The sequence below is a fragment of the Zootermopsis nevadensis genome, unplaced genomic scaffold, assembly GCF_977971745.1.
Source record: "Zootermopsis nevadensis isolate Lab colony 2312 unplaced genomic scaffold, Znev_1.0 Znev_ptg000006l, whole genome shotgun sequence".
In the NCBI taxonomy this organism is placed as follows: domain Eukaryota; kingdom Metazoa; phylum Arthropoda; class Insecta; order Blattodea; family Termopsidae; genus Zootermopsis; species Zootermopsis nevadensis.
In genome coordinates this window covers 11,892,680-11,915,562 of record NW_028259138.1, presented here as the reverse complement: position 1 = coordinate 11,915,562, position 22,883 = coordinate 11,892,680, and the positions used below count along the sequence as shown (strand labels likewise).

The window sequence follows — 22,883 nt, the reverse complement described above, 5'->3', positions numbered from 1 at the left end:
TTAGTTACGGTCTGGCGTGGACGGATGACCATTCCTGAACACTACGCGTCAACAATTATATTCACAACGTTCCGCCAATCAGAATGCGAATGTGGAGTGTTCTTCTTTCCAGACCTTAATCATCCGAACTAAATTTCCGTCATTTCCATCCTGAAGAAGAAAATTAATTATTCGCTGCTATAATAATCAGAATACTTCCATAATTCGAAAGAAAATTGTGGCCCACTTCAAAGTACAATTTCCGAAAGTAAGGAAAACGTGAAGGGTTTCACAGACGTGAAAATGAAGACATTGCTCGAAGGTAGAACCAAGCGTTTCGGAGAAACATGCCGCCTACATCTTCAGGGCTATAACGTTGGTATCTACTTAAGAATCCATAGGGAGTCACAACCCAGGAGAGCAAAATTGTCAAGAATCACAATCTTCACTTCCTATACTTCCAACAAATGTGAAATTGGGTGACGATTCGACACACAACCAAAGGGCGCTTACATTGAATCCGCCATACCGCAGAAAGACGTTTTCAAAATTTCACACATCAGGTTCAAATTTCGAGTGTAACTAAATAAAGGTTCTTAGTCTATTGGCCGTGTCAGCGGGGATGTCCTAGTTAATAGCCTAATGTAAATGGCTCTGTGCAGCAAGGCCAGCGACTAATTCCTCTCTTCGGCACAAACTCGGGGCTACCAAACAAGAACTCGAGTACGAAGACGATGGTCACTCATCTCCATCTAGCGTCGAGTCGAAGAATCCTTGAAGATTTACGATAATGCCCATAACGTTTTCACTTAAATAACCTGATAATACGATATAATATGTATTCCTCGAAGTTTCTCGTTATGTAATGTCACAAACCTCCCACCGTATACAACCGTCATATGTTCAAAACGTTCCTGAACAAAATGTTTTTTAAGATATTTTAACTCTCTTATCTCGTAATGCCAGCCTCCAAAGGTTCAATATTACTGTAATTTTAAATTTTGTAATTTAATTTTCTAGGATAGTCTCTAGTCTCTCGCAGCAGTAGCCAGTTTCGTGTAGTCACGACGGGCAAACTTGGATTTGAAGGATATATCTGATTTTTACACTTCCTGTAACCATCCGTCTGACAACCTTGGCACTATAATGGCTAATTTATGTTTTATATGTGGTAGTAATTTTACAAAATCCATTTATTCAATCTTAAACAATACTGGAAATACAAATTGGTTTATCGATTTCAGAATGTAATTTTCTATTGCCTGCTGGACTTTTTTCAGATGAAAGTTAGTAGACAAAACAAAGTGAAAAAAGTAATAATGTGATTGGTGCGGGCAGCTTACACAACGCATACCAAGTACAAGGAAGCCAATGGAATCCAGAACAGGGCACTGCTGGAAACGAGACAAAGCAAAACGTCCCTCTGAGTGGAAAAGTGGCACGTTTATCAGCAGTGTGAGAAACGTGCTGGCTGTCTTCGTGGTCACAGATACGTCAATATCCCGTTGCGTTCACACAGGCCATAAGGACACGCAAGCCGTCTCCTGAAGGTATGCCGCCACGCATTTCTTCAGATGCTCCGAAATAATGCCAATGTCAAACAAGATTAAACATGTATAAAATGAATCTTTCGCGGCGACTGAAGTTGATCAAAGATTCTCGGGCTACAAGCCGAGTCGGGTGAATAAATCACGTCTTCTACCAACGTTTCGAGAACAATCTCTGCTCTCATCCTCAGGGATGCTGGGTAAGATATGGTTTATTCACCTGACACGGCTTGTAGCCCGAGAATCTTTACTTCCGCCTCACTATGAGGCCAATTCCAGTGTTGAGGGACACGGAATTAACGGAGAAACAGAGATAAAGAGAAAAAGTGAGAGGCAAAGAAAATTGCCTGGAAGGAAATAAGACGAAACCAAAAAGAAAGAAAGAAAACAAAAAGGACAATATAACAAAAAATTATTTAATTCAAATTTGGTTTCTGTGAATATTTTGGATACTTAATTTCTAGTATGCGGTTTTGGTACACAATCTACAGTCCGTGGGTTCGATACTCCTGAAGCAACTTACTAGTTTCGTCCCACTGCTGTGTTCTAACGCGGGGGGGGGAGACACTTCTGACATTAAACTGGGTGGCAGAAATATTTAAGACGAACAAGAAAGCGACTGCCTTACCAACAAATCAGACAAACAATGGTAACATAATTAATTAATGAATATTTCTGTCTTCTGGGTTGTTGCGCCGTGTAGTCTGGTCGATGTTAAACAACGTTTCGGAGGTCATACTGCCTCCGTCATCAGGGCGATGAGTATGAAGATTTCTGTCTTCTGGGTTGTTGCGCTGTGTAGTCTGGTAGATGTTTACCAACGTTTCGGAGGTCATACTGCCTCCATCATCAGGGCGACCTATGAAACGTTGGTTAACATCGACCAGACTACACAGCGCAACAACCCAGAAGACAGAAATCTTCATACTCACCGCTGTGAAAACCTAAAGTCCTTCATAATTAATTAATGTTGATATAACTGCCCAGAACTACATACGACACTAGTGAAACAAAGTGCAATGCACGGTTAAGAGAACACACGGTCGACCCGGTGACTGAGAGAATCGATTTTAATCGAGTGTTTCGTCATTATATCGTTCGCTGTTAATGAAAACGATAACGTCGCATCGAGAATGGCGGAGGCACAGGACCGCGTTTCCGATTCAATGAAAATTGCTTTCAGACTTACCGCAGTCATCAATGAAACTGACTTGCGCCGTTCCTGCCCGCAAGTGGCAGCTGGACCGAGATTGCTTGAGGTGTGAGAAACAGACGACGTGCTCGATCGGACTGAGGCAGCACAGGACAGTCGCGCGCACATCTAAATGGCCCACCGACGACACTCATCTGCGACCGTCAGCTTCACTACAAGTCGCAAGCACAGATTAATCGATCCTGATTCCGTACTTATGTCTGATCACTTCCTTTTTGAATTCAGGAGGTACTCGGGTCTAGTCTCAAATGAAAGAATTTCGACCACGATTCGTCACTTAATATTTTCCTCGACCCGTAAAAATTAATTCTGTAGGCCTTGTAATCCTGGGGTCTCGGGTTCAAATTTATAACTTGTGTTGGGCAAGGCCGTGGTCTAGGCAACACGGAGTTTTCCTCCGTGGCATCCCAACAATTACTCCATTCACACACAGAAGAAGGCAATGGCAAACCACTTCTGGATCATCTGCCAAGAACGTATATGAACAGGTCCCAGTCCGAAAAAAGGATGGAAGGATCCTGTTCATATGGACCTGTCGTCAGACAGAACACTAAATAAAAAATAAATAAGCCTTTACAAAGAAACGACGATAACGGATTCCCCCAGTCGAGGTTCGTCGACTTTCTGATTCTCATTCGACGTTAAGAAACACACAAATTTATATTTACGTCCAAGACACAAATCTAATGATGTTTATCCACCTGTCTGTCTATCTAAATAACTACAAAACTGCGTAAACCAGCCATCTAGTAGCTAAATAACAAACCAGCTGAACAATTGTGATTTAAGGTTTCCTCTTGATAATACGAAAGTACAACAAATTCTATAAAAATCTGTGCAATAAATCCGGAGATTTAAACATGGCGGACGAGCAAACGTGTGCAAAGAACGCATAAAATAATAAGAAAATTGACAAAAATATTAAAATATAAAATGGTTTATTTTCCAGAAATATTTCGTCTAACAGCGGGGTTAGTAGTTTACGTAACACTGCGCAGGCCAAATGCTTTAAATTACCATAAAACGATGAGGTCTACTTTCTCCTGACACGAACAACAGATACGAGGAAACGTGTGCAATATACCCCAGACACGTCTAATTTAAGAAACAAATGCGAAATAAAAAGTATCTCAATAAAAAGATGTGAACAGAATTAAGTCACCTTCTCTCAGACGGTCACCATATTGTTTTTTTTTCCATCGTTTTTTTTTCTCTCCACGGAAAACAAAAACAGACTGAAATAATCAGCTTGAACGTGTTACAAAATTTCGTTAGAATCACAGAATGTATTTTCCCATGCTTACAATAAATATAAATATTACTTCAAAGTTTTTTTACATATCCTGTAGTTTATATTACGAAGCATTCACATCGAAGTCACGGAAAATCGGGGTATCGAATCTCGGCCCACAGACAGGGTGTTTTAAATTAGGTTTTCGCCTTGTTTGATTATACATACACATTTGGTATCAAATATTGTTTTTGAGCGTTTAGTATATTTCATGGCGACGATGCAAAATGTTGAGGTTATGTCTGACCACTTTTAAGAATGCTAGTAATTACTTTATGGTTTCATATATGCATAAAGATTTAAACATTCATCAGAAACTAAGAGTCATTAAGTTCCTCCCAAAATTTATTATGAAGTCATCAAATTCTTAATCATAGCGAGCTGTTTACAAGATACAGAACAAAACACCAACTATGGAGAAGTAGACCTTAACCAATCAGGTAACAGAAACGGTTTCCGAAACACTTCCTGTCGACTGCGGTGTTCTGGCGTCGTCAGTTGTTGTCAACTTGTCGACTCCAACTTCAGGGCTAAAAATTGAAGTGCTAACTACCTCCGAAATGTTCGTAACCTACAAGAGTATGATAAATTACAATCCAGACTCGTTTTCTCTCGTTCTCCTTTCCAACGTTTTTCAACTCCAAAGAACGGGAAGAATTGGGAAGGACGCGATCTTTTTTTTTTTCTTCGAGGTTCTATCCCAACATGTTCTTGAAGATTCCGTACAAAAACACGAAAAATTACACCAAGGATTGCCGGCCTTTCAGCCACGACCGACAGCGGGACCTCCGAAGCACAAATGCGAGGGACACCAGGACGTCCGATGCCAAGACCACGTACTGAATACAGACGGCGCTCTGGGATGGACGGATGGACTCGTCGATCCATGGACAGACGGATTTGTCTGCAATAAGTCAGGTCAGCACTCCGCGCTGTGAGCAACTCTTCCTTTCATTGATGGTAGGTGGGTGCAAAGACTCTCTATCATCAGCCTCCCACTGACTACGAAGTTCCATTCACAACTTGTCTAGCGGCAATTTCAAAAACATTACACCCAGTCCTGCAATGCGTCCGAGGGATTCTAGTGGATCAGAAGCCTTCCTTACAGAAGGTCTCAAATTCGCTACCGTCTTCATGCATTACAAAGAAAAATACTTATTTAATCTCGGAAATAAGTCGACGGATTTCAATTAAATTTGACATGCAGATGTGTACATTCAAAGCTATCGTGTAGGTATTTATTAACGTCACACAAAAAACGGTCATCGGGGAAGTTAAGCTGCTCGTAGAGATCTCACTTTCTTATAAAAAAAAATTGCATGCAAAACATTTCACGGCGTAACAAAATACTTGTAAAAAAAAAACACGGCTTCGATCAAAAGTTTAGCAACTTTGAGAATAAAACAATTTACGAAGATGACTGTCTTCTTCATATATTTATTTCTTTGTTTGTTTGTTTTTATATCCAAACACTCCCATTCGACAGACGAAACTACAAACATTACCGTACCCCAAACAGTACTTCGGAGCTAGGGTTTCGATTCCCGGTACGAGCACTGACATTTCATCTCGACATAACTGCACCCAGCCTCCTATGCAGTGGATAACAGGTTTTTCATTCAGATACAAAGCGGCTGGAGCTTAAGGCTGAGCATTTATCAAAATTCTGTGTGGAGATTCATCCCTCGTTCCTTTTACGTGATGCTCGTCACATTTTTTCATATATTACGATGTCTCGGTTTCGATTCCGGGCCCAAAGATGGGTTAACCGGACGTTCTTAGTGATTTTATTTTCAGTCTTTCCGTGCACATGCGAGGAATGTACCTTAAAACAAATCACGACCACTTCCATCCACATAATTCACAATTAACGAATCATATAATCCTTCCATTCAACGTTATCCGACCAACACAGTGTAAAGTAGATGTTTTTATGCTGAATAGTAGACGGCGGACATGAGGACAGTCACGAAACTGCCAAGACAGCGTGACCAAACCGAAAAATAAAGCAGAGCCTGTGGTAGCAGAAGAATTTACGCGGGTTCCAGAGGCAGCAAAAACCCTCCGCGTTCCTGATGACTGCCTCAGTTTCCCAAGCTCCTCTCACCTTCGCGACTTTTTCCACTCATAAAGAACTTCATTCCTCGGGGTGGTAATCCGCCTAGGTGAAAGTCGGTAAGAGACGCAATTAGTCTTGAGATAATTTAATAATAAATTATCACGACTTTATTTGGTTAACGAGCTGTATTGTTTGGGATATAAAATCACGGAAAACAAATGCGCAGGGCACACCGCGGGTAGAATAGAAAATATTTCCAAAATTATAGCTGAAAAAATTTTCAAGAGAAAGATGGTACACGGTAGTCACGAGAATAAAATAAATGATAATATAAAACTTATATTAATGAAATACGGTATGACGTTGAGGACTGGATTCAAGAGGCTTGGGGTGCAGTCCAATGGTGGACAAATCTACAAGATTTCTGTCTTCTGGGTTGTTGCGCCGCGTAGTCTGGTAGATTTCCACCGACGTTTCAGAGGTCATACTGCCTCCGTCATCAGAGCGATGAAATCAAACCATACAAATCTTCTAGTTTCATAAAGCAGGGGGAAATTTTAACTGATTATTTACATTTTAGGACGGAGAAATCGTTTAACAAACGTAAATAAATTACGATCAAATATCGTTATTCCGAAACATGAATATGAATCAAAGTAATTAAAATACTAATAAGAGAGATTTGCAAACTTAACAAGCCACGGGGTCAGTGAAACGAACTCACCCCTTCTGCTTGCACGAAATCCCCTTGCTGACAAGGGCTCGTCGAAGTTCTATCAGCACCTGCTCGGGGTTGTTACTGGAAGTTGTCGAGACATTGCACAGTCCCTGTAACCAGAAAAATGTGCACACACTCGTCTTTAGCTGAAGATTAACACGAATCTTGCACGAGACCCACGAGCTAATTTCACAAACCAAAAACTAGAAAAAAAATTTCACCTTTCACGAATTATGCCTCTGTCATGTTCTGATTCACAATTGAATTTTAAATAATCAAGTAGACGCTTGGTATGAGTCTCTTATGTATAATAGGCTCCTCAACGCAACACAAAGTGTTCGTACATCCAATGTTGGAAAGGAAACCAAAAATACTAACACAAATACAAGCAGTGCAAAAAGATTAAAACGTTTACCTTCGACTTAAGACGAAATCGACTGCAATACGCACCCTTGATTTAGTAATAGGTTTTCAGGGAGGGGGGGGGGGGGCGCTATCGATAGTAAGTAGGTTTAAAAATATTTATACTACAATAGGAACTGTCAATATTCAAACACAAAACTTCACTGTATTAATACTTTCGGAATGTGTTGTTGCTATTTATGTGATTGCTGTCTCATGACTAATGTTATGGACACGAAGATTTTCCTTGGGCTTTAGTTATAGAATATAATTTTTCGACATCGATTCTTAGACGCCATAAAATGTAAGATACTTTAAAATGTAAAAAAAAAGGTGTCTTAAAATCTACGAAAACGGTAATTTTAAATAAGGCAAATATCGATACCTATAGTTCTAACATCCCGAAAATTAATTTCTCTTAAATCACTGTTTCCAGACTGACGAACATGTGCTTGAAAGTATTATAAATAAAAATAAATAAAATTAATGCCAGCATGACTGGTATCAAATTATCAGTCCTGTCATTTTGCAGCATGATTTAAAAGTATAAAAATACCATTCTACTAATGGCATAGATACTGACAATTTAGGTTAAAATTAATAAATTATCTCATTCAAAAAAGTTATCAGGCAAATATCCACTTACTAAAATGTGTGGAAGGCAAAACGGTTGCATCACAGACAAAAACATCAGCCAGCTACATCCACCTAAAATCCTCGCAACTTCACATCCTCTAACATCCATTTTAATATTATCTATGAATCTCCCTTATTGCTTTCAAAGAGGAAAACGCCAATATTCTGTACGCATTTTTTGTCTCCCCTAAAGAGTTACATGTCAAATGTTAAGCCGTGCACAATCGCTCAACTTGAGCGCAGTTAATAATCTATTCACCTGTTCAAGAAAATCATTCCTCCACCCAAATGTTCATCACCTTGTCCACAAAAGCCAGATTGTCTATCCTAAACTGAATCAGTTTAGAGTTAAGAACCTTTTCCTGAAACACGAATTTTGTACTATCGATTGAATAAGTCCACGTAATCTTTTAAAATTTCCCGCAGCTGAATTTAATTTAGGAAACAATTTTTCATCTTTTGTCTGCGTAGTTCTGCGGTAATTTCAATTTGCTTAAAAGCTTGAAATGTTAATGGATGACAGAGTTTATTTTCACTTATATCAGGAAAAAACACAAGTTCTGAATAGCACAAATGACCAGTGTTTGACGAAATATCTCGTTCATATCACGGAAGTGTTAACACTGCTAGACGATACTCATATTTCTATCTACATACACGTGGAGGCTTGTCTTACCTTGGTTCCGAGCATTGCAGGTCGGTTAGCAGTGGCTACAGCTCGGCGCCGTGGCGTCAGAACATGGCGGACCCTGTTCAAACCCCGTTCGATGCTACCGAGGACTTTGCGGGCAGAAAGCGGGGGTTCGTTTGGAGTTTCGGTGCCTTCAGTTCTAAAATAATATCAATGGAGTAAACAATTAAAAGCAAAATCCATCAGACAAGTCTCGTAGGCCTAATCCGTCCTCTAAGGCACTAACAGACTACTAAAGGGAAGTTTGAAGTTTGGGATCAACCAGACATTTTGTACGCATGGGGTTGCTGGGAAATTATCACTCAATTTTAGTTAAATTTCGTGAGGTGGGACACTTTAAATCCGGGAGGGTAATAAGACATACAGACAACGATGGATTATGCAATGGCACATAGCACAACACATTTAATAGTACAAAAAATCTTCCTCAGAAAAGTTCATGATCCGAGATATTAAAGGGATTTCAAGTGGGCAAGATTCATCTTGAGTAAAATTCCAACATGTGTAGTTGTGTTCGAGACTTTAGACCACGCGTACGCTGTGATCGTCAATGTAAAAGTATTTCCACGTCCATAAATGACAGGTAACTAGCACACCGGTAGAATTCTCCTACACAGATATGATACCAAATGTGTTCTTTAAAAATTTGCACAGTCCAACCCATTAGCCTTTTTCATTTACAAATGTATTCATATTTACTAAAACAACACCAAAACAATTGTAGTAATTCACAGATAACTTCTCTGAAACTAGTTACAGGTATATTACATATAAAGTGTTTCTCATACGAGTTGTGAATTGTAAACGCATCTGTGTGTTAATCGTTCGCGACAAAGAGCCATTTTTAAGAAAACCCAGGAATTCGATTTCTGCTTCAAGTAAATAAGCGGTTATATTGGACCGACAGGACAAAACTTAAATGCCTCCGGCCACTTTCATGCACATCCCGAGTAGGTCTTACCAAATTTCATCGAAATCCGTTGAGCAGTTTTAGATATGAAACATGCGAAGCTCTCTATAGCGCGTTAATTTTAATAATATCACGCAAAGAACACACAATAATCTACTGATCTTAATTTATTTAACGACACTGTTTCAACCGCATAGGTTATATAGCGTTGGAAGAGAAAATGTTACAATGAATAGTGGTGAGTGGGTCGTGGCATTCACCTTTACAGGCGGAGGAAAAACACGAAAAATATAAGTCAGGACTGTCAATAGCCTGGCCCAGATTCGAATCGGATACCTTGCTAGTACAAGTCTAAACCTTTACCGCTAAACTAATCGACTCGGTACCAAGTACGGCCTCGCTTAATGAAAAAGAAGACGAGGGCTACAGCGAGAAATCTGCAAACACGACAGTTTATGAATTCTCAGCTTTCCTTGTGTCATTACCAGGGGGTAGCAGCCCTTCTACGCCGATGACAAATGCCCCACACGGACCTACAATAATGACTGCTCTCTACATTTGCATCATACACGTGGTACCAAGCATCTCTCCGCTTTCATACATCCACCAGTATTTTTTGTGTTCTTGATGTGATCCACCCTTCCTACGGCACAGTCAAGAGAAAAATTTGCATATAGAGTGGATACATTAGTATATATATATACAACGAGGAGCGCTATTTGACATAGGCTAATGTCGGAAGGGGGGAGGAAACAGCAGAAGCCTCGTTACCACATCCCTTGTGCAGCCTTCCTTCATTCAAAAACCACAACTGTTTTAGGAAGGGTCCATGTAATTGAACTACAGTAGTAGGATCATCTTAGTTTCAAAAACTCTAATAGACGCCTATGACAAGTCTCAGGAAACCAGAGTCTAATCAAATTTTCGCATGACCGATACCTAACACTCCACTGAACTTACAACGTAAAGAAAATTTTAAGTTTTTGAAATGCACTTATCAGTAAATCGTGTCCGTTCGAAAGCAGCATTGCCCAACATACGGGGCTATATAGACTTATTATTATTATTATTATTTAGTGTTCTGTGTGACGACAGGTCCATATGAACAGGATCCTTCCATCCTTTTCTCGGACTGGGACCTGTTCACATACGTTCTTGGCAGATGATCCAGAAGTGGTTTGCCATTGCCTTCTTCTGTGTGTGAATGGAGTAATTGTTGGGATGCCACGGAGGAAAACTCCGTGTTGCCTAGACCACGGCCTTGCCCAACACAAGTTATAAATTCGGACACCGCCGGGAATCGAACCCGAGACCCCAGGATTACAAGGCCAGCGTTCTATTCTTTTTATCTGGTACAGTTCATTCCAATAGCCACGTTACTCAAGGATTCCAATTAATTTTATGCACATCTTATAGTCCTTTGGCAGATTTAGATAAATTTTAATATACACTTCTTCTGTGATATGAGTGTTGGCAAAACCACGTTTTATTCGCTTCTACTACAATTTAGGCCGAGACTTAGGGATGCTTTGAGTTCGGACATGAACTTCAGCTTCGCGTAAACAGCTACACCAGGCTGACTAGTTCCCTGTCGATAATCGAACCTCTTTCGTCTATATCGATATCTAAAAAGTCCAGTCGTCACTAATCATATATTATTAAATTACACAAGGTCACCGGGTATAAACCCATTTGCAGTCAATAATAAATAATAATAATAATAATAATAATAATAAAAGAACAAATTTCATGGAGAAATAAAGGAGCAAGGTAGGCTTACTAATAAAAAGCTAGACGTAAACGTAACCGGCGAGCACAGGCACATATCAAAACAATAACTTAATGTCAGTAACCATTATATGTAAATGAGCAGTAATATTTCACATCATTACCAACAGAAGCAGTATCTGACAATGACAGAACACGGTTATTAGCTGGATTACAGACGTCATCAGCGGGAAGGGATCTACTGGTTAGGGCGAGCTATATCTCAAATAGGACTAGCTCAAAAAACTTATTATCTTAAACAGATACTTTGCACACGCCATAGATTTCTCGGTCCTTGCAATACGAATAGTAAAGACTGCACGCAGTTGATACAACACGGTCAAATAATTAAGACTGCAGGAATACAGGAATCGCGTGTTTCAGTGTTTGTCCGTGTTTTTCATTAAAGACAGAACCAGTCCGCTACAATATGGCGTCTTAAACGAATGTCTGATATAACGAGCAGAAAATGCCTATAACATTAATTGGCAAAGTGGAAAGGCATGATCTTTAATGTAGTCTCGGCGATTTTGAACATCTCACTGGCCTTGGTGCCCATGCACTGCAAATACCCTTTTGTTGCAAACTACCACGCGCCTCGAATCAAAATGCATAATCAAATTATTTTCCTTGTAATGGTGTAAGAGACCTGAATTTTTTACATTATATTTTATTTTAACCAACTCTGGAAACGGCTGGAGAATCAACACCAAAGTTCGCTATTAACACGATTCTGAATCAGTTACATCTTCCCATCATCAGAACCCATCTCTGTAAACCCAACTTCATGTTAAACTCAAATTTCTCATCGGTTTTAAGTGGCTTCCCAATCAAAATTCGACATGTATTTCTTGTTTCTCACACCTGAGCTACCTGCCCAGTCTATTATAACCCCCTTTCAGTTAATTTCCCTCACAATACAAGTTAGCCTGTACATACAAGCCATAATATACTACTTGCACACTTATTTCATCTCTCGTATGACCAAAGACGTGTCTCAGCGTCTAGATTTCAGTAAATGACGATTATTAAAATTAATATAAAGTGTAAAACTAAAATTAAATAAGAGAAATCTCATATTCTAATGGTGGCAACCATCAACATGGTAGTCTTCTGAGCTGTTGCGCCGTATAGGCTGGTATAAGTTTCCAGACGTTTCAGATGTGCTTATTGCCGTCTGCATAGACAGCAAGCACCTCTGAAACGTCGGTAATTTAATCTACAAAAATGGGGCGGGCGTCAAAGCGACTCTTTTGAGACCTCGTTCTTCTAATCCGTCGGCAGCCGTGTGCCTACAATAAAGCAGTCCTATTTCGCGATATATGATAATAGCCTGGTTTCAGGAAATGCCTGTCAAAATAGCAAAATCGAAATACTATATTAACGAGTTCTTTTGTCTGTGGCCATAATCTAGGCATTCATGCAGGTCCTTGGTCTCACAGTCCCTGTTTAGTTAGGATAAATGCCCTTTGACTTCGACCTCATAGGTACCCTGGTCAGGGCCACCGCGAACTTGAGTTGTGCCACGGACCCCGGTTTCCATATGCCCCCGTTACTATCTTGGTTATCTCTGACTTTCAAGCTCCCTTCTTATATCCATGACCGTGCTGAGATTTGCCAAAAGAAATGGCTCCCAATCCATAGGTTTGTTAGAACCACTAGCTCCCCGTGATGTCAGAGCCACTGGTTCCCAGAGAAGTGGCACCTATGAATAATACAGGTGGGTTCTCACAATTCGTGAGCCCCTTCCCCCGCGCTTACTTCTCAGATTCACTGGGTTGGCTCATACTGTCAGCTCCCCAGGGCGGGATGCCAGAAGTGCTGGCTCGCTGTTGAGAATGATCAACTTTCAAACGGAGATTCTGTAATAGAGAACTCCTCAGGTAGGTTTCTCACAATTGGTGAGCCCCTTCCTCCAGTTGCCTTCTCACCTTCCCCAGGTTGACTGATACTGTCAGCTCCCTCAGGTGGCACGAAGGCCTGCTGAGAAGAATCATCTTACAGACGGAGACTGTATCCGAGAGCGCCTTTGTATGGCTTCCGCCATTACTCTTATACTATCGTGTTGCATTAGCATTCCAAGGGAACAGGAAAAGGGTTCGTTGCCAGGGAGCCCTAGCCACGAGAACCGCTTCCGAGGGCGTCACCCCCCGACAGCCATCTTCATAAAATCAAAGAACTGCACAGTACACATAACTGAATTAGTCTTTCTACACGTGTTACTCATCAAATCAGTTAAAGACCGTACCGATGTCAGCCATCGACCCGTTATTGTATTAGGCTCAATGTCACGCGGTGCAGCTTCTCACCAGAGACCTGTGTCCAGTTCCGGGGTAATCCAGATGGGATTTGTGGTGTATTCAAATTAACACACTAAATTATCGTTCGGTAGCCGAAGCACGGACACCTAGTGAATACGATAGTGACGCTCTGTCATTGCACCACAAACGCGTATCGAGGGCGAAATTCGATCAGTTACGCGCTTCGGTCAACTTTACCCCCGGATAATAACTACTGAGGAGAAGGACAAGTAAGCCTTTAGTTTCTCAAATCTAAAACTTCTTGACGATGGTGAAGAGTCAATTGAATAAAAATTTACTTGGATATTATCCATCGTCTAGTAATAAAACGTAAAAAAAAACGTAAAACGACGTTTCGGAGATGGGGCTCTATCTCCGTCTTCCTACTCAGTTGGGCCCATTATTCTGGGACTTTCACTTTTTAATTTGTCCGGAGATAGGGATTAGCTCTATCTAGTGGGCCCAACTGAGTAGGAACCTGAAGACGGAGATAGAGCCCCATCTCCGAAACGTCGTTTTACGTTTTTTTTAAACGTTTTATTACTAGACGATGGATAATATCCAAGTAAATTTTTATTCAATTGACCTTTAGTTTCTACCATTCGTTTAGTGGGACCTTATAGGCGATGCTAAAATATATTTTTAATTTTAAAAATCACCGATGCATCAACTATTGCCCGGGTTATTCATCTCCCGTCACCATTGTGGAGCAGTGCTCCGCAACATTTTTTCACCATCGGCACACCATAATTTGTCAAAGGCACATGACGGAACCACAAAATTACGAAAGGGGGTACCAAACTAAACATGGCCATAAATGTATATTTTCATATAAATCCTTGACCAAAATATTTAGGCATAAGAAAACAAAAAATAGCACACGTTAAATATAATTATCGATAATAACACTGTATGTGTGTTTACGAAAGATAAGACTTGCCCTTTTCGAATTATAAAGCGCGAATATGCAATTTCTTTATTTAAAAAAAAAACTCTAAGAACAATTCTACAGACTTGAGACGCCAAGTGAACTGACGACGACAACACGGACAGAGATTATGCAGTTTCCGATCAGATGTGAAAATTATAGATGAAATTTGTCGTTCACTCACAGGCCTCCAGAATAAGAATGCCTTTTTCCGGAACGACACGAAAAACCTGGTAAGTTAGGCCAGTGGTATTCAACCTTTTTTGTTCGCGTACCCCCAGATATAATTTCTCTTCAACTTTGTACCCCCAAAATTGTTGGTGTATATTTCAAGTTATACATAGTATATAATCTACATCTAAAATAAATTACAGTACTTATTATTCAGTGTTTATCATAAAATAATATATTTTTTTAAATTTCAGGTACCCCCTAAGATGTCTTCGCGTACCCCCAGATATAATTTCTATTCAACTTTGTACCCCCAAAGCTGTTGGTGTATAATTCAAGTTATACATAGTATATAATCTACATCTAAAATAAATTACAGTACTTATTATTCAGTGTTTATCATAAAATAATATATTTTTTTAAATTTCACGTACCACCTAAGATGTCTTCGCGTACCCCCGGGGGTACGCGTACCCCAGGTTGAATACCACTGGGTTAGGCGACCTAGGCCGAGATTCAAACCCATGAACTTCAAAACACGACGCACGGGCGTTTCTACTACGCCACTGCAGGGCGCAGTTGGGTAATAAAGATGTTGATTTTAATCACTATTGCTTGTTGTCCCAGGGTGTGCACAGTGTAGCATGTCGGTCGGCTGCTTCCTACAGGTAATAACATTTAGTCGTGGGTCTCGCCACCAGGGGCAAGAGGAAAACGATATGTGATATGCACGGTTGCAGCAATGCGCAAAGTACGGGGCAGAGTACAGTGCACTTGTCGACGCAATGCGTCTCGACACACAACCGAATTAAATACCACCTTTGCAGAGGCCCGCCCTCCAAAAATTATCCACGCATTTATTGTTTCTATATCTTAACTACACGCTCAGCCAACCGGAGTCATGGATTTTGTCATTCGAACACAACGACACTGAGAAAATACGAGGTTCAAGGAATAAAATACCGGACGAGGAAACGATGACTGGGTTCGATTCCCGACCGAGGCAGGTATTTTTTCTGTTAGCCACAACGTCTACACCAACTCTGGGGCCCAACCTTTCCCCAGAGATATGGGCAGCGTAGGAGAGAAGACGAAAATCTCTTCATATCACATAGAATTAGAAATAATAGGAGAGTTTCCTCCACGCCCTCTCTCTGCAATAATCAAATGCTTCTTGGATTGAAGTGGTTTTATTCTCACATTCATAATAAATTAATAAAAAGTGTATAATGCTCTGTACCAGCTGATAAGAGCCTACTGACATATTTTCTGTATCTTCTTGAATATTAAGTCGTGTAGTCTGGTAGATATTGACCGACGTTTCAGCTATGCTTACTGTCTCCAACATCTGGGAGTCCTGATCAGTTTCTACCAGACCACATAACGTAGCATCCAGGAACACAAGTTATCTTCACACTCGTCACCGTAAAAACCCGAAATCTCACCTTGGATGTGTCGTAACTTATTTAACTACTCTTATTTATACTTCATTTAACGTGTCCGCGAATCCACAACGAGGAACTATTAATCAACAGATTTCAAAGCACTAATTCCTTCCTTCGTTTGTAATAAAGCTGACAGCAAAATGCTGAGGACTTCGTACACGCCATTAAACACGCACATTCTTCAAATAAAATTTGAAATCGAATGAGTGCCCAATGTCACATTCTGATTATCTTCACCTTGCAGGAAACAGAACTGGCTTCCCATTGGGTAAAACCTTCCGGTACATAAAATCCGCTTTGAATTTGGCGTTTAAGACAGATTTTAAACGCGTTCCTATCTAAAATTGCACAAATATTCTCTTCGCCATGTCGATCTATGTATCCTATTGCTGGTTGTAAGAACACGAGAACGCGTAAATGAATTTTCAAAAAAAATTATACTTAGAAGTGTCGGTGTCACTCAAATTTGTCGGCACATTCCAATTTGGTTAACATCTGAAAATAATGGGCACATTACATAAAGACGTTTATGTCTGGGTAGGAAATCCCGGGTTAATTCGATCACTACGGTTACCGTGGTACCCACAGTTATTACGCTTAGCTGGGGAATCCTCAGCCAATGAGATAACGCTGCACTGACGCCATAAGCAAAGGTCAACAGTCAAATGTTGGTGAATGCGACAGAACTGCTACGGCAATGAGTATGTTTCCTAACTTCTTTGGTTTATTGAACGATACGTTCTCAACTGTATCGTTTATGTAACGTCGAATGGTATTTTATTTATTTAGTGTTCTGTCTGACGACAGGTCCATATGAACAGGATCCTTCCATCCTTTTCTCGGACTGGGACCTGTTCATATACGTTCTTGGCAGATGATCCAGAAGTGGTTTGCCATTGCCTTCTTCTGTGTGTGAATGGAGAAACCGGGGAAGCCCCCGGAGGAAAACTCCGTGTTGCCTAGACCACGGCCTTGCCCAACACAAGTTATAAATTCGGGCACCGCCGGGAATCGAACCCGAGACCCCCAGGATTACAAGGCCAGCGTTCTAACCGCTAGACCACCTCATCTTATTATTATTTAGTGTTCTGTCTGACGACAGGTCCATATGAACGGGATCCTTCCATCCTTTTCTCGGACTGGGACCTGTTCATATACGTTCTTGGTAGATGATCTAGAAGTGGTTTGCCATTGCCTTCTTCTGTGTGTGAATGGAGTAATTGTTGGGATGCCACGGAGGAAAACTCCGTGTTGCCTAGACCACGGCCTTTGCCCAACACAAGTTATAAATTCGGGCACCGCCGGGAATCGAACCCGAGACCCCAGGATTACAAGGCCAAGGATTATAAAACTGAAGAAAAACCACGAAATCCGACAGTGAATATAAGTGCCACGGCCGAAATTCGAACCGGCCACCCCCCCCCCCCCCCAGAATGCAAGTCTTTTTTTTTCGGGTGTGATTACATTTTACGATCCGAGATCCACGGTCCAGGGAAGGACATTCAGGAAACACGTGCACTATACCAGAGAGCGAACAGTCCGGGGATAGGTACAGACTACGTATTACACACTTTATGATCGCGGTTTGGGAACTGCCTGCCGCTGTGCCGTGCACAACCCGGGGCAGGACACAATACAAGTTAAGAGCTGGGGTTACCAACTTTATTATCTCACACAGATTCATGTTTACTGAGAGAGGTGGGTGAAGGAGATGAGGCTAGCCAATTACATACACGCTCGGTTAGTTCGCCATAAATATACATACCATACGCACTATCCAACCCTGCTTCTTCCTTTGGGAAGAAGCAGGGTGCGTTCTACACAGCGCATCGATGTCAAAACAAAACAAAAAAACTAAATCATGTCCAATTATCAAATAACTTACTGCAATCAAGTGAGAGTACTTTATCTGTAACATTCTATTGCTATTTTAAGATTTTATTTCAGCAATACATTCATTTCCTTCTTGAAAAGTTGAACGAAGCGTTTTCTAAAAGCCCCCCCCCCAAAAAAAAAACAATAACCACTCGAAATTTGAGTCTCGAAATATATTCACCCTTCATTCGCTTGGGCCTAACTCCCTGTTCAATATTTTTGTTTCTCAAACACGCGGTCGCTTCCTATTGGATAGCATCTTGTCCCTCCGTTCAGCCAATCATTCTTTTACCTTCCTCATTCCGCCCACTGCTAAAGGCAATTGATCCTGAAGATGACAACTGCAATTCTTGTCGAAACGATTAGAAACCAATTTTCTCACGGTTTATTCCAGAAAGCTAAAATTGTGCAACACAAGTGGCCAGCGCTGAATAGTACGACTTCACGAAAGTGGTAACTATATGTACCACGTGTTTTCGCATTCAGTGTATGTGTTTCGTATGGATTTCGTACTGGCCATCTGACCTTTGGGAAGGGAATTGAATTATTAAATATTATCCAGAGGAGTTTCAGCTTCAAAGTCTTACACCAACCGTTGTGCAAGCTGCAGAAATGACATTCAAATTTTAACAGTTAACGCCGATTTATAAAAATCTTTTACAAAACTATTTGAACTAACCACAATAATAAACTACGCGGAAGTGGAGTCCCTTTCTGGAGTTCTGTCGATTTCTAAGCAGACAGATTAATTCAGTTCACACCTTCATTTACTTGGTTAATAACAAGGCCGAGATTCGAATCGGATACCTCCCGAGAACACGTCTAGAGCGTCGCCTCCATCATCAGGGCTCATCATTACAGGGAAAAAAGCTACGTTAAACGTACTTCTCTTGAAATAAGTTCATCAACGTGCGGTTACTATAACGAAGACGTTAAATAGATGTTACGAATTCTTTATAATATTAAAAATAATTATAGGAATAATCTGGAATGAGGGTTTTGAGGCCAGAACATTAAAATCAATGAAGACATGGAAAATTTAACTAAACCTGAACTGATTTTATGCACAAACTCAGATGTAATGGGCGAGTGGGACCTTAAGTAAAAATATATTTCCAACTGAAGGAAACCTGACCGGGTGGTGAGTGATCATCAACACCGTAATCACCAGCGGGGAACAAGTGAGGGAGTACCACTTGCTACTCATCAAATCCCAAGGCAGACATTAGCAATATGACCCAACCCGACCCGACTTCGATCCAAGATTCCTCGCTTGCTATCCCACTACTGATATTTCACGGTCCTGTAACTCGACAGATTAAAAGGCAGATTGGGATGAGGCACGGAGGGATGTACTGCGCCATAAGGGGAGGAAAATTCTCGATTTAAATGTCACCGTCATTTTCATAACTCAGACCTACTTGATGGATTCAGCAACAAGCAGAATGAGACACTGTCGAGGGGCAATGCATTTATTCCTATTATGATGGCAAAAGGTTCCCAATGATCGGTGCTTTGGTCTTTAAAGGAAATGATAGGGGAGCGTTAATATATTGCTGCATTAAAACTACAGACCAGAATGTTAGAAATAAAATGGAACAAAGGGTTGAATGTACACGCTTTTATAACATCGATTCATCATTAACTCTATTTCAATGGTACAGGGTCTTAATTTAGCTGTCTAGAAATTCCCTTCTTTTTTGGGGGGGGGGGGTCTTCACAAAAGCCCACTACCGGACCCAGTCCTGAACCAATTCAACCCACGACTCGCATTCAAACCACACTTATTGAATATTTAACATTATCTTCACAAGTGCGATGAAGTGGCTAACATGGCCTCTTTCCTTCAGTTTTGCTGATAAAAAACACTAAAATGACTTATACCTCCCCCTGCATGCTATATGTCCATCCCAGTCTTCTTAATTTAAAACCCCAAAAATACACATACTGAAATACTGGGTTGAAAAATATCTTCAAAAATAAAAATGTTTTATTAGAATAATTATTTTTACAGAACGTAAATGTTGCCGCTATGCATGTGAAATTTTGCGAGAAAAAAAACAGAACATATGCACACCTACAAATTTTGAAACAAACGTTTTTGTTCCGTTAAACCGAAACAAATTAAATGTCGATTAAATTTCGTACAGGAAGCCTGAGCTCTAAGTTGTCGGTTCAAGTTAATTTTGATGCCTACCGACCCAATAACACCTTTTTATTTTCCATGAAGCTTGCATCAAATTGTGCAACTTCTATAAAACAATTGACCGTACAAAAAAAATTTCAAATAGTGTAACCTGCACAAATTTCCAAGAATAACGTTACTAAACTTCAAAAATCTGTATTGTAAATATTATTTAAATCTTGTCCGTCTAATCACAATAAATTCTTATTAAATATTAAAATATTTTAAATATTTTAAATGTTAAATATTGTAATAATTTAATAAGAATTTATTGTGATTAGACGGACAAGATTTAAATAATATTTATTATATCACAATATGACGCAACTTTACCATCTCTGTATTGTAAGTAAATACAGCAGCACACAATCAAAACCTATTACATTACCGTTTGTTACAACAGCATTTATGACATTTTTTGCTTGCTACTGCAGTATTTTGTTATAAATGTGCTATAAACAGAGAATGAAAGCGCATATAAATGTGGGAACATTATTCTGGAACATCTTGTACACCCCATTAAAACGAAAAGACTTGGAACTGCAAAAGAATAATATTAATTCCATGGAACAGAGTACTCAAGAATCTGCCCAACAAAACCCGGAAGATCATTACTTTATTAACAAAGGCTAGCCACTAGATCAATCCGATATACTCCACACAATCACATCTTATTCCAACAGAAATCAGACCTACTATCCTACAATCTGATCCTACGTTTTCAAAATTGTCTCTTCCCTAGAGATTTTCCAAGCCAACGTTTTGTATTGGAAAACGAGTAATCCACATCGAAGTCTCGTCTTTGTCTTACCCAAATCCCAACCCAACAGCTGCTTCCAGAAGAGAATTGTCACAACGTTCTGATACGAGAGTTTTGCCCCCGCCGAAATTAACATATTAGACCGGACAAACATATTTTGTTCAACACAGACGATGACGTTGAAACAAGCCTTCGTTCGTCATAGCTCTGAAACTAAAATTTTAAAAAATAAACGAAAGCTATCAATTGTTCTCAAACAATGATGTATGCCTGCTGTATCTAATGTTCCGTGCGCAGACTAGCGGATTCTCCACACAACGCTTCATTTATTCTCGAAATTTCTCTGTATTTCTTATAAATTTCTAACCGTGAAGTTTCTAGGCCTGTTTAAACACAATGCATAGGCCTAATCAGAACGCGGTTTAAATGGAAACAGAACGGAAAGAATTATTTCATCCAAGTCCAATACAAAACTATGAAGAACGCAAACTTCTTACATTTCGCTGCAAACTTTAAAAAAATGTTCGAATACATACAAACAGCACAAAAGGATTTTGTGCTAAGCGATACACAGAAGAATTTGAAGTGGTTAAATATGAGAATAAAACATTTTTCTTCAACTACAAAGAAAGAAAATGAGCACAAAGAACTGCCAACTTAAATGTATTAAAAAAGTGTAAATACGCAAAGGCCTACGCACATTTAAAATACGATGTCTACTTTGAGATTTTGAATACGTCACTGGCCTTGATATCCAAGGAAACACAAATCCAATGATGCATAGCTAATTATATTATACAAACACTCAGTAGCCACAAATAACATCTCATTTTTCGTAGTTATACATAAACAACATTAAAAATTCTTCAAATAAAAGACCAATAAATTGTCGCAAGGAACGAAGTTGGAAAATCAGCGTACTCTGAATTTGAAAACGTACGACAGGCTATATTTGAGAAAAAAGAAGTTAGATCGAACTTTAAGCTGAGTGAGAACCTGACATAATCTACTAGTAAAGAAATAAACCGACTGAAGTCTGTACACAGAACGCTGAAGAGAATTCAACACGTATTTAAAGTTAGACCACAGATTTCTCCTACACCATATTAAGTCCCATTCATAAAATAGGAAAACAAGGTAATGTAATGTAAGACTTGAGGTTCTCACAGCGGTGAGTATGAAGATTTCTGTCTTCTGGGTTGTTGCGCTGTGTAGTCTGGTCGATGTTAACCAACGTTTCAGAGGTCATACTGCCTCCGTCATCAGAGTATGAAGATTTCCGTCTTCTGGGTTGTTGCGCCGCGTAGTCTGGTCGATGTTTACCAACGTTTCGGAGGTCATACTGCCTCCATCATCAGGGCGATGAGTATGAAGATTTCTGTCTTCTGGGTTGTTGCGCTGTGTAGTCTGGTCGATGTTTACCAACGTTTCAGAGGTCATACTGCCTCCGTCGTCAGGGCGATGAGTATAAAGATTTCTGTCTTCTGGGTTGTTGCGCTGTGTAGTCTGGTCCATGTTTACCAACGTTTCAGAGGTCATACTGCCTCCGTCATCAGGGCGATTCATCGCCCTGATGACGGAGGCAGTATGACCTCTGAAACGTTGGTAAACATGGACCAGACTACACAGCGCAACAACCCAGAAGACGGATATCTTCAAGGTAATGTAACTTAGAAAATGGATGCAGAATAAAGAATTCTGCAGGAGTAGTACGGAATACAGTGGCTTCATAAAGACAACGCGTCCTCTCTGACTTCAATTAAACTCAGCAGTGGTTGATGGAGGCTTAATGATTTGTTGAATCATGTTCTCCTCACCTACAAAAAGAGACAGCCTAGTTCATTCTGCGGTTTTTAAAGGGGTATCTACTCCCGCTAGGATCAAGACCGCACTAAAAAGTGGAGTAAAACTCTCATCTCACGCGTGGTAGAGCACAAAGCCTCGAAGTCATCGCATTGCAGACTGCACCCTCTGAGTATAAGGACCTATAACCCCCACTGCGTCAC

General features: G+C 40.2%; 1 protein-coding gene across 2 annotated transcripts in view; it reads right to left on the bottom strand.

The window, feature by feature from the left end:
- Positions 1-22,883, bottom strand: part of LOC110830994 (maternal embryonic leucine zipper kinase) — a 52,709-nt gene that overhangs the window by 7,909 nt on the left and 21,917 nt on the right. For both annotated transcript variants that reach the window (XM_087343700.1, XM_087343699.1), the window contains exons 11-12: positions 8,522-8,675; positions 6,814-6,917 (exon numbers count right to left, since the gene is read on the bottom strand). In XM_087343700.1, the coding sequence (XP_087199826.1) occupies positions 6,814-6,917; positions 8,522-8,675 (258 nt within the window). The remainder of the gene's footprint in view (positions 1-6,813; positions 6,918-8,521; positions 8,676-22,883) is intronic.